The sequence below is a fragment of the Sitophilus oryzae genome, unplaced genomic scaffold, assembly GCF_002938485.1.
Source record: "Sitophilus oryzae breed Bouriz unplaced genomic scaffold, Soryzae_2.0 scaffold_306_pilon_pilon, whole genome shotgun sequence".
NCBI lineage: Eukaryota > Metazoa > Arthropoda > Insecta > Coleoptera > Curculionidae > Sitophilus > Sitophilus oryzae.
This window is the reverse complement of record NW_022146870.1, coordinates 1,286,973-1,298,217: the sequence shown is the minus strand read 5'-3', so window position 1 is coordinate 1,298,217 and position 11,245 is coordinate 1,286,973. Positions and strand designations below refer to the sequence as shown.

Below are 11,245 nucleotides of genomic sequence, written 5' to 3'. Positions count from 1 at the left end.
CTTTTTTTGTTACATCCATCCCGCCAAAACCGCTTCACCAATCTTGATCATTCTTTTTTTTAAATAAAAGTTATATATGTCTAGATTTGTTATGAAGTAGTTTTATATTGTTTAATGGCTATATCTTTGTGTAATACGACTAAATACTAAAACATACCTGAAAAACAGCTATACACAATACTTCCAGAAATAAATTATTTATCATTGTCAGTGGTGTGCCAGTTAGATTATATATCAAGTTTTTAGATATTTTAGGGGTCAGTTAAAACCGTCAGCATTAGATACATAAATATCAAGAATAAAATTCTACAGAAAGAATTAGAAGAGATTATTGAAATCATCAACCAAATGGGTAAAGTTAGTAAAAATTTATATAAACCTTCGTGACCTCTGGATTATACACATAAAAATTTGCGTAAAGAATCAATTAAATGACATTAGTTAATAATTTGGTTTGGTTAGTGAATTGAAATTCATACCTATAGGGAGTAGAATAGGGAATGAATGTTTGTTGTACGAAAATGCATTACTATAGTAAGTATAAATCGATAAATCGATAAATCGATAAATCGATAAATCGATAAATCGATAAATCGATAAATCGATAAATCGATAAATCGATAAATCGATAAATCGATAAATCGATAAATCGATATTAGCGACAATTTTAAAATAGCCAAAATTTGTTTTTTTCGAAATATCTAGTAAGCCATGAACATTTTCAAAAATCTGAAAGGCGCATATTTATGACCCCACAAAACTGCAATTCTTTCCCCATTTAACCGACTCTCTATCTCCAGTAGTTTCCGAGATGCCCATAGAGAACATCGTAGGAAACTCACCCTGTATACAGAGTGGCGCCTCTCATACGACGCGGAAGCTCCATTGAGAACGGTATCGAAATGAAATTTTGTGAACATGTGTAGGTTAATTCAGAGCACTTTTTAAAATTATAGAGAGTTCCACAGGATGTCACCAAAAAAGTTACGTATCAAAGTTGTGTTTTTTGTAATGGAGCACCCTATGTATTAATTCATTTTCGGATTCAGGGAGAAAAATAAAAGTGAGTTTTATTAAAGAAGTATATGACTAAAATGTAAGGTTTTTGACATATTTAACATTTCATAAAAATAAAGAATAATTTTTAAATTACAATCAAAGCTACCTAAATTGGAATTTACCTGGTATAGCCTAATATGTAGTTAAAATAACTATTGTACTTTAAATCAAATTAAAACTTGACAAAAAAGTTATACAGGGTGAGACAAAATTAATATTGAACATTGGTCACCTTTAAAAGCAAATTACTTTTTTATTTTAAATGAAACGCCAAGTATATTATTTCGATATTCAATAGGGTCCCTTGAAAATGTTCCTTCAAAATACTAATAAAGTTGCCTACTCATCAAAAAATAAAGATTTACAAGATATTTACATTTTTATGATTTAGTGTCAGTAGATCTTTATTATTTGATAAAATCTAGGTGGCTGTGATATGTCTGACGTTACTTCAACATAGCTGTCTAATTAGTCCAACTTTAACAACTAGTTGTTAAAGTTGGACAATTTTGTGTGACTTAAAAAAATCAGAAATTTGACGAGAATGCAAATTTATCTTACATCAGAGAGAATTCATATGATTCTATTAGTTGGTGAATGCAGTGTGTATTTACCAACTTAATGAATACTTAACTGCTCCTGATTATATCTAGTCTCGGTTTTTTATGGGGATATGTTAAAGAGAGTGTTTACAAAACTTGGCGGCAACATGAGAGAAATAATTGTAGCTGCTTTTCGAAGTAGAACTCCACATATGCCTTTTAAAATGAAAAGATCTTTTGAAAACAGAATGCTTTTAGGCAGTTAAGTGTTAACAGGAAAGGAAGCATTTTGAGCATTTGATTTCATCTAGCTAATTTTTATCACATAGTTATATGTTTATATAGGTATCTAATTTAATTCTCTAATAATTAAAATATGTTTTAAACGTGTATCTTTTTATTATTGTTGAGTATTTTACTCTATATAGTTTAATTTTTGTTAAATTAACTAAAGGTATATCACAGCCACCTAGGTTTTTTCAAATAATAAAAATCTACTGACGTAAAATCATGAAAATTAAAATATCTAGGAGAATCTTTGTCTGAGGCGTAGGCAACCTTAATAATATTTTGAAAATATATGAATTCCCCATTGAACACCGGAATAATATACTAGGTATTCCATTTAGAATAAAGTAGTAACTTGGTTTTAAAAGTGACCGTTGTTCCATGTTAATTTTGTCTCACCCTGTAGGTATATCTTTTCCGGTCAAATTTTAATTCGGTTTAATATACAATGGTTGTTGTAATTAAATATCAGGCTATACAGGGTTAACATAACATAATTAACATACATACATAATATAATTATCATTTAGGTAGCTGTTATTGAAATTTAAAATTTACTCTTCATTTTCACAAAATGTGAAATATGTCAAAATCCTAACAGTTTAGGCTTATACTTCTTTAATAAAACTCACCTTTTTTTTCCCAGAATCCAAAAATCAATGAATATATAGGGTGTTCCATTACAAAAACACAACTTTGATGTGTAACTTTTTTTGGGGATACCCTGTATAACTCTATATATTTTTATAAAATGCTTTCAATTAACCTACATAAGCTCCCAAAATTTCATTACGATATAAACTCCTTAGAGCTTCCGCGTCGCATGAGAGGCGCCACCCTGTATTCATTTGGGTTAATGCCCTTAGTAAAATAGGAAGGTTCCTAGATAGAATGAACTTTTTGTAATTTTACTTGCAATGTCTTGTACATATGAGAAATTGTCTTTATTGCCTACAGGTTGCATGTGCTTGTGAACGATTTTCGGCAAATTATTTTTTAATATTTTAAGAAAGTATTTATAAATATTTACTTGTATCACAGCTTGTACTACTACTATGAAAATGTCCCTCTGATTTTGTTATTACATTCCCCAGAAACGTTCGGCAATGTGGAGCAACTTGGCGTGTTGGGTCAACAATAATTCAATTTGCGACATTTTATTAGTCATCATTGTATCAAGTAGCACAAGTACCTAAGTCTGTATAACTGGTTTCTTCTTAAAAACCTACAAAACAGCAGAAGACTGTAGTAAATAACTGACTGTAGGAAGTCTGTAGGATGTAACAATGTTCGTAAAGAAGAGTTTAATAAGTTGTTGACTTCCAAATTCAGCAAGTAATTCATAAAAAATGAAAGACTAACAGAATCGGACCTATGCCAATATTAAAAATAAATCTTATTTAGACGTGAGGAATCACACCACGCGAGATGCCAAATCTTTTTGAATCACCCTATATAAAAATACCAGAAATACCTATGAATTATTAACGTTTGTTTAATAGATATAAGCCATTAAAAGAATTATTTGACAAAAATGTTGGAATGAATACAGTAAACTTTCTGGGACATTTGTGTAACTTTCAAAGCTATGTTTCGATATTTTTCACTTCAGATCTCCTTTAAAAAGTAAACAGTTACTGCCTTGCATCTCTTTTACTGAACTTACCTATACATTATGGATAGATCTTTGGATAGATAAGGTTTAAATAAAAGAAGTATATATTTTCATAACATATATTTTATTTGAGCTTTCATTGCGATCAAATACAACAAAATAATTAAATAAGTTTAAAATTTTCAATATAACATAAAAGAGCTTTGCCAAGATTATCAGCTAATGCGTATACATTTTTTTGTATTATTCAGTGTAGTATAATTATTGATAAATAGTCATTTTTCTTAAAACTTTTCATGGAAGAAGAGATATTTACGACATACGTATACTTAGTTTTTGAGATTCTGAAAGTAGTTTATTGCAAATTCTTTTTATAAAACGCGAATTTTTGTTTATTTTTCTCATAATCCCACACATATTAATAATTTAAATTTATATAGGTCACATCGAAAAAGTAATTTTTAGAGATGACTTTGTTTATATTTACAATAGACCACCATCACAAATCTACAATTTTAATTATTTTCGAAAAACAGTTTCACTGAAAAAGGAAGATAAAAATTTGTTCGAAACAAAATGAGATTTACAACTACGACTTTTGTTAATACTTTAAACGATTCTGGTTTGTCACCAACAACTAGAGTTTATCTTATCGAGATAGAACACACCGCTGTAAACTAAACTTTCTCGGCAAAACTCCATCCAGAATTATTATGAGAAAAATAGTACGGATCAGGTGGTAGTTTTGCCAAACCTAGTATAGAGTTTGTACAGAAATTTTAAAATAATTATATATTTTTTGATTTTATTCAAATTTCGTATTATCTTATTATAAGTACCCTCCAAGAGAAAATCAAATTTACAGCGGTGAGCACGCTTCATTGAGAAAATTAAATGTATCCTTAGAATACTGACTTATACAATATATACACAAAGTTATGACTTGAAATTCGTATAACAATGATAATCACTGATTTTTTTGCGTTTGCAAAAACTTTACAACCTGAATGGCTATACTACATCGTATTACTACTGGTTTTTCTCTGTTTTGACGATATGATAACATCACAATGTACCGACTCTACCGGTCGTTCGCCTTCAAAACTACCTAACTGTATCTTTACAAAAAAAGAGGAATGTATTTAACATTATTTACACGTATTTACTAGACAACTGCTTGGCCAATTCGGTATACTTAAGGAATTTAGAATGCGGACTCTCTTCAAAGCTGCCAGTAGCCGGGGGACTTTTAGAAGTCACCGTCGAGGTACTCGCACCCGGAAGAACGTTGGTACCTTTTAATGGCACACCTACGCTCGTACTGCTGCTACTACTTGAACTTTGACCCGTCGCCTTGACCGCGATAGGGTCCGGAATGACACCGTCTTTAACAAAATGCATCTTTGACAAATGATGTCGATACGCGCCTTTGGATATGAAAGGAGTATCGCAAAACGCACACTTCATAATCGAATCGGGAGTCATAACGGCATCGTTACATGCCCAGCTGAAAGCTAAAATCGCTCCTGGAGTAGTGCCTGCTGCGTTAGGCGTAGTACTGGCTACGTTTGCTGAAGTCACTGTTGCCGGGTGGGTTCGGTTATTAGTATGTGTTTCAGTCTTGTCGCAAAGTTTTTGTAGTGCGGCTAAAGGGTGGCTGGAGCCCTTTTTACCAGTACTAGTTGACGGTTCGCCAGAACTGTTTGCTCCGGAGAGGTTATCAAACATGGAACTGAGAGCTCCTAAGCTACCACCAGCACTCTTCCGGTCACTTGTTGTGCTTCGAGGTGTACCAGACCTGTCACTGCTTGCCGGACTGCTTGTAGAATTACGACAAGGACTAGTAGACTGAGATGGTTCAACAGTAGAGGTCTGAGGAGATGATGTACGACTCCTCCTTTTCTCGTCCTCCTCCTTAGTCAATTCACCGTTACTATGAAAGCTATGCCGTTCATCTTCTTCATTTTCGTCCTCCTTCTCTTTTTTAATTTTTAGTTCTACCGGTGCTGAAGCGTCTAACGGTTTTTGTTCGTCATCTTCAATTTCCTTCTTTACAACGACGGCAGCTTCAATAGATTCGCTGTCTTTTCCACGTTCTGGCTTCTCTACAAACGGACTTTTTTCTCTTTTAATATCGGGTGTAGAGCGAGGTGTACTGCTCAAAGGTATCCCGGGTGGTTCCATTTTTCTTTCTGGTGTTAAAGAATCCACCCTACTGCTACCTCTCTCCGACATCGAACTAGATTCACTACCACTCCTTTCACGTCGTCCGTAATGACTCTGTTGTTGATGATAACTTCTTAAGAGATTCATAGTTTGGGCATCAACCAATGGTTTTGTATAATCAACACTTTCATCAATCCCCAGTCTCTTAAGTATGCTCGAACCCATGGGCGCTTGAGTATGACCATGGCCAGCGTATCCAGGGTTTTGCCTTGTCCTCGAGTCGAAACTTTTCTCAATCAGTTTTTCGATGGCATTTAAGACCGATGGACTTGACCCATTGTTTGTTTCAGAAGGTGGGTTTGATTCTTTGTTGCTGGTGTCCGAAACAGAAGGAGACCGTTGTTGTGGTGACGGTGATTTATCTGATGGTGTTTTCATTTTGGTTCGTTCGGGACTTTCGGGTGGAAGTATATTGTTGGACATGAGAGCGCTTTTAAGAAAATTTCTTTGATTACTCGTCATGCCACCAACGCATTGCCTTATGTGATCTACGAACATGGTAGTCTCAATTTTGTTACCGCACTTTTCGCACGTTATTCTCCCAGCACCTGTTGGATCTCGCATTTTGTCTAAAATACTGGTACTGTCACCATTTTTAAAGTCATGTTGTGCCCTTTCTAACTCCAGAAGTTTCCTGACTGGTAAAGACTTTTTACGTTTTTCTCTGGTTTGTCTTCTTCGTCCTCCACTTTCAGTTATTGACCTCATAATATGTTCTTTATAATGAGAATTCTTTACCATATGATTACTTAATTCTTTTAAAGAGCTAAACGCTTGATCGCAAACCTTACAAGTCAAGACCGCACTGACGTGACTACTTGCGCTTCCAGGAGGAGTTTGGCTGTTTGGCCCGCTGCTGCTTCCTCCTTTGGCGTCATCTGAGGATCTCCACGAAATGATTTGCTCTTGAGAAATTATATTTGTGTAATGCTGAGTTTCCTGCATATGGCTAGTCATTTCGGCCAACGATCTAAAACTTTGTCCACACCACATGCACTTTAAAATTTGTCTGGTTTGTTCAGCTCCCTTACCAAGCCAAACATCTTGCCCGCGAACAAGCTTCCTTGGTAATGGCATTGTTTCCTTAATAAGCATATTCAAGTCAGATTGGTTTGGTTTACCGGTACTTAAAGATGATGTATTGGAGTTAGTATTCGACGGTGAAGTCATAGGAGACTGCGGTGGCAGACTATTTGATTGCATAGGAGGGACGGGAACATTGACACCACAATGCTTGGCTTCTTTCATATGGGTTGTCAAAGCTGCTAAACTGGGAAAACTTTGTTTACACCATACGCATTTAAGTACGTCTTTTGCTTGCTCGGCTCCTTTGTTTAGCCAGTGACTTTGCCAAGCACTATGCCTATTACTAGATGAGTTTCCCGGAACTGCACTGGCCGCCATTGTTCGAAAAATATCATCTCCTCCTAATTTACTCAGCTCACTCATTTTCTCCAAAGCTTTAGTAGCCTCACTAGGTGCTGGAGCTGAATGTTTAATTTTACCGTTCCATAATTCCGCTGGCGTATTCTTAGGCGACAAACCGGCTGCAGCTACTGCAGCAGCAAAATAGGGTAAATGTTGAGCACCGAGACCCGGTGGCCACTGAGGAATGGTTGGTTTAAATTCCATTTTTGGTTTCCGTTGCGGAGGTTGAGGTAAAGGCTCTTCCGATGTTCTTTTTCTACTACTAAAGGACAAGTCTAACGGTCCATTACCAGATTCGACAGCAGGAGGTGTTTCTGATTTTCTTAAATTAATACAGTCATTATCAGTCTCTTCACTTTTAGTTCTTCTACTGAAATCAAGTATTCCTTCTGCCATACTCTGGGATAGATCAGCTACATTTGATGAGTTTAAAACTCCAGGAGGACTCGAAGCACTTATTAATGGTGAGATTGGAGTTCGTGTAAAGCTAGGAAGTGGCGACGTCATCATAAGCCTGTGAGATTGAACTGCCGCTGCTGCGGCTGCATTAAGGTAGGCAGCCATCGCCGCGGATTGAGGCGGTAAGAGTCCCGCGGGAATGGAGGGTGGTAGCGCAACACCAACCGGGCTTAAAGATGCACCCAAAGGTACGCCTTGAAGTAGAGCTGCACGTTCGGCTAACATTCTTTCGCTTTCACCAGACGGGCAACGAGAAAGCAGTTGCGATTCGGAGGAATCCCGTGAGTTACACCTGGAGGTCGATTCCCTGAAACAAAAAGAGTATTGTAACACAATTGATAACTATATTATAGTTATTTATGTATCAAAGGAATTATCAGGGTGTCAATTACTGATCGCAAAGTCAAATAATTGCCAGAGGTTATTAACACTTAATAATTCCCGTGGCATATGAATAATTTAATTTCTTACTGAATTTAGTATATTTTGTCCTATTTTAAAACGGCACAAATGGTGCATTTATTAATCTTTGGGAGGATTTGTATTAACGCTGCTGGTAGGAACCTTGCTTGTCAATAGAGTTCAGGTTTTTGACAAAAATAACACCTTTCGCATGAATTAGGCACACGTTCGAGTACATTTTCATTAAAATTTCCTATTAAAAAAATGAAGAAGCACGACAAGCGTTATTTCCACCTCAAAGTTACCAAAAGGACCAACTTCAAAGTTATCAAAAGGAATTTTAAAAATACCTTCCGTATGTCGATGATCGATGAAACCGTTGCTTTTTAAATTTATAGTACAGTGTGGTCCGAACTGTATTCCGGAAACTTCGGCAGCATATTCTGCAGATAAAAATAATTAAAAAAGTTCGTATAAATGTCTTAAAATGCTTAGTTTCGGAGATACAGGGTGTAGAAGTTTCATTTTTATTTCGATTTTTTCCAAATAATTTATGAAGTAACGTCAATATTTGGATGAAAATTTGTGTCTGGGAATTTATTTGACATGAGAAATCTGATTTGGATGTCAACATGACTCCTACTTGTAGGGAGCGTCACCTACATATTTTTAACTGGTTTGAAAAGTAATAACTTTTCGTCCGTACCTGTAAAAAAACTGGCGAGTTAAAAAATATGCATTTACGATGTTTTTTAGGTAAAAAAGGTATCTTGGTAAAAATCGCTACGAGTAAGGGTTCTCAAAATATTGGGAATCTAAATTATCAAAATTTGTCATCAATGACATAAATTAATCATGTTGACGAAATCGTTATTAGACTGAAATCATAAATTTGAAATGTGTTTGTGCCAAAACCTCATCAGAAAGTTTTTATCACCATTTCTGAAAAAAACCGAAATAAAAATGACATTTCTATAGTCTTTATCTCAGAAACTAAGCATTTTAGGACATTCACTTATAGGGACTTTTTTACTTTTTTTATCTGCAGAATATGCTGCCGAAGTTTCCGGAATATAGTTCGGACCACCCTCTATATGACATTAATGATATAAATAAATTATTAGAGTAGGTAGATAATAGGTGTCCATTTTTATTTTATATATTATTACTTAAAATATATTAATAATTATAGTAGCTTAATTCCCGTTAATAATGTCCGTAGGGAGTTTTTAATTCAGTAAGAAATGAAATATTTTTTAAATACGGAACAATTAGCAACGAAATTAGTATATATAATTTAGACCTACCTTATGAGGGTTGAATCTTCGTTTAGACTTCTAGGACTCGTAGGAGATGGAACATCTCCAGGATGCGGAGATTGAGCTTCTTCCTCCGGCGGAGTTGGAGAATTGGAAGTTGGTGTAGCGGAACCTCCGTCCTCCTCCCCTTCTAGTTTCTCCCCTTCGTCTGGTGAACCCTCTTCACCTCCTTCCCCTGTAAATAAAAAATATTATTAGTAACCTTATAATTTAGCATTTTTTCAAGATCATACAACAATTTGTTCTTCTATTTTGATAAATACCCATTTAAGTATTGTAACAAAATAGATCAAGTTTCTTTGTCAAAGATTTAATTTTATCAGAGAATTTGACAGTGTAATATGTGTGATTTTATACAATATTGTATATTAACAATGTCAAATTTTTCATCAAATATCTTTTATAAAAGATTTTTGACAAAGAAATTTGATAGTGTAAAAATAATTATATGTTTTACAGCTCATTATCATTATACTTGGTCGTGTATCCTGTAGTTAATGATTATGCCAGCCTTATTCGAATTCTTATGTGTATTCATATTTAATTCACGTTACATAGAATTAATATGAATTACTCTCTTCGTTGATAAGATAAGTATGGAGTAGAAGAAATTGTTTACAATTTTTTTATACTTTAAATCAAACTAAAATCAATTTAAATACTCTCTTAGATTTTGACGGTTTTTGTTTGTTCCAAGCATAGAACGTTCGTTCCAAGCATAGAAAGTTTGTTCTCCGGAATCTGCTCCAAAAATTAATTCCAGAATATTTCACAATACTAGCAGTAATCCCAAACGTTCAATCATAAGCCATAATAACATACATTAGGATAGACGTTATGTACGTCTTTCTTTAACTCTACGCGCTTTAAATGCCACTTATACATTAGCTTTCTTTTCTTGCTAGTTCCTTTATGAAAAGTGTATTAAAAGAAGATGGCTGTGGTAACCAGAACCAAATAATATCCAGGTCGATTAATGTTCGGCAAGCAAACATTTCCCGCTGAGACTTCGCAAGGCCTTGGGAGTGTAATTTGTAACAAAACGCTCGCGCCACGGACACATTAAAAAGCAGGATGTAAGCTTCCATATTTCAATGTGAAACACGCTCGCTTCCATCTTTGATAAAACTCAGACGGGCGAGCGCAAAATTTATGGCGAGTTTCGTTTTTTCCGCCATTAACACCGGATCATCGCGATATTAGTTGGCAATTTAATGTGGGCCAGTTAAAACACTGCAGAAAAGGTTATTTAGCTTACAACAAATGTACAGTCTGTTGCATCGCCGAACTAGACATAGGGAATCCCATGTAAATTTTAAAAATGGTGAATAAGTTTTCCCCATTTTATTCTACAGAAAAAATTATTTGAAACTTTTTAAATAACTCTTAAAATGAAGCAAATTGGTTATTTTCAATGATTTTATATTATATTCAAAAAATAATACGGTCCTAATTAAAATAAAAAACATTCCACTGCTAAGAACAACCGCAAACAAAAACATATATAATTTCCACTTGTCCATACCTCTTGTCAAAGTCAGAAATTAGAAAATCTTTCAAAATTTAAACCGCTCATTGAAAAAATTTCGAAAAGTGTTTAAAACGTCCATTTTCATAGTAATAATAAAATAATAATAAATAGTAATAAATTTGAATAAATAATACTTGGCGATATAATTCCGGAAAAAGCTGAACCGTTCCGAAATTTTTAAAAGTTTCGGCATAGCACCAAATAATGTTAGCACCAATGTAACACCAAATAATGTAAACAGCACCAAATAGTGTTTACATTGTAGGGTTAGCAGCGCCTCAAGAGCATTCTGGAAATTAAAAAACAGGGTTTTCTACAATCATGACTTGAGTACAAAAACGAAACTTGCAGTGTACCGAGCAATTATAATCCCCAC

General features: G+C 34.5%; 1 protein-coding gene across 1 annotated transcript in view; it reads right to left on the bottom strand.

Moving 5' to 3' along the window:
* Positions 1–3,640: 3,640 nt before the first annotated feature.
* The window catches only part of LOC115884624 (protein tiptop), a 166,461-nt gene continuing 158,856 nt past the window's right edge, over positions 3,641–11,245 (bottom strand). The window contains exons 2-3 of the mRNA XM_030903271.1: positions 9,327–9,513; positions 3,641–7,924 (exon numbers count right to left, since the gene is read on the bottom strand). Coding sequence (XP_030759131.1) covers positions 4,657–7,924; positions 9,327–9,513 — 3,455 coding nt within the window. The 3' untranslated portion in view covers positions 3,641–4,656. The remainder of the gene's footprint in view (positions 7,925–9,326; positions 9,514–11,245) is intronic.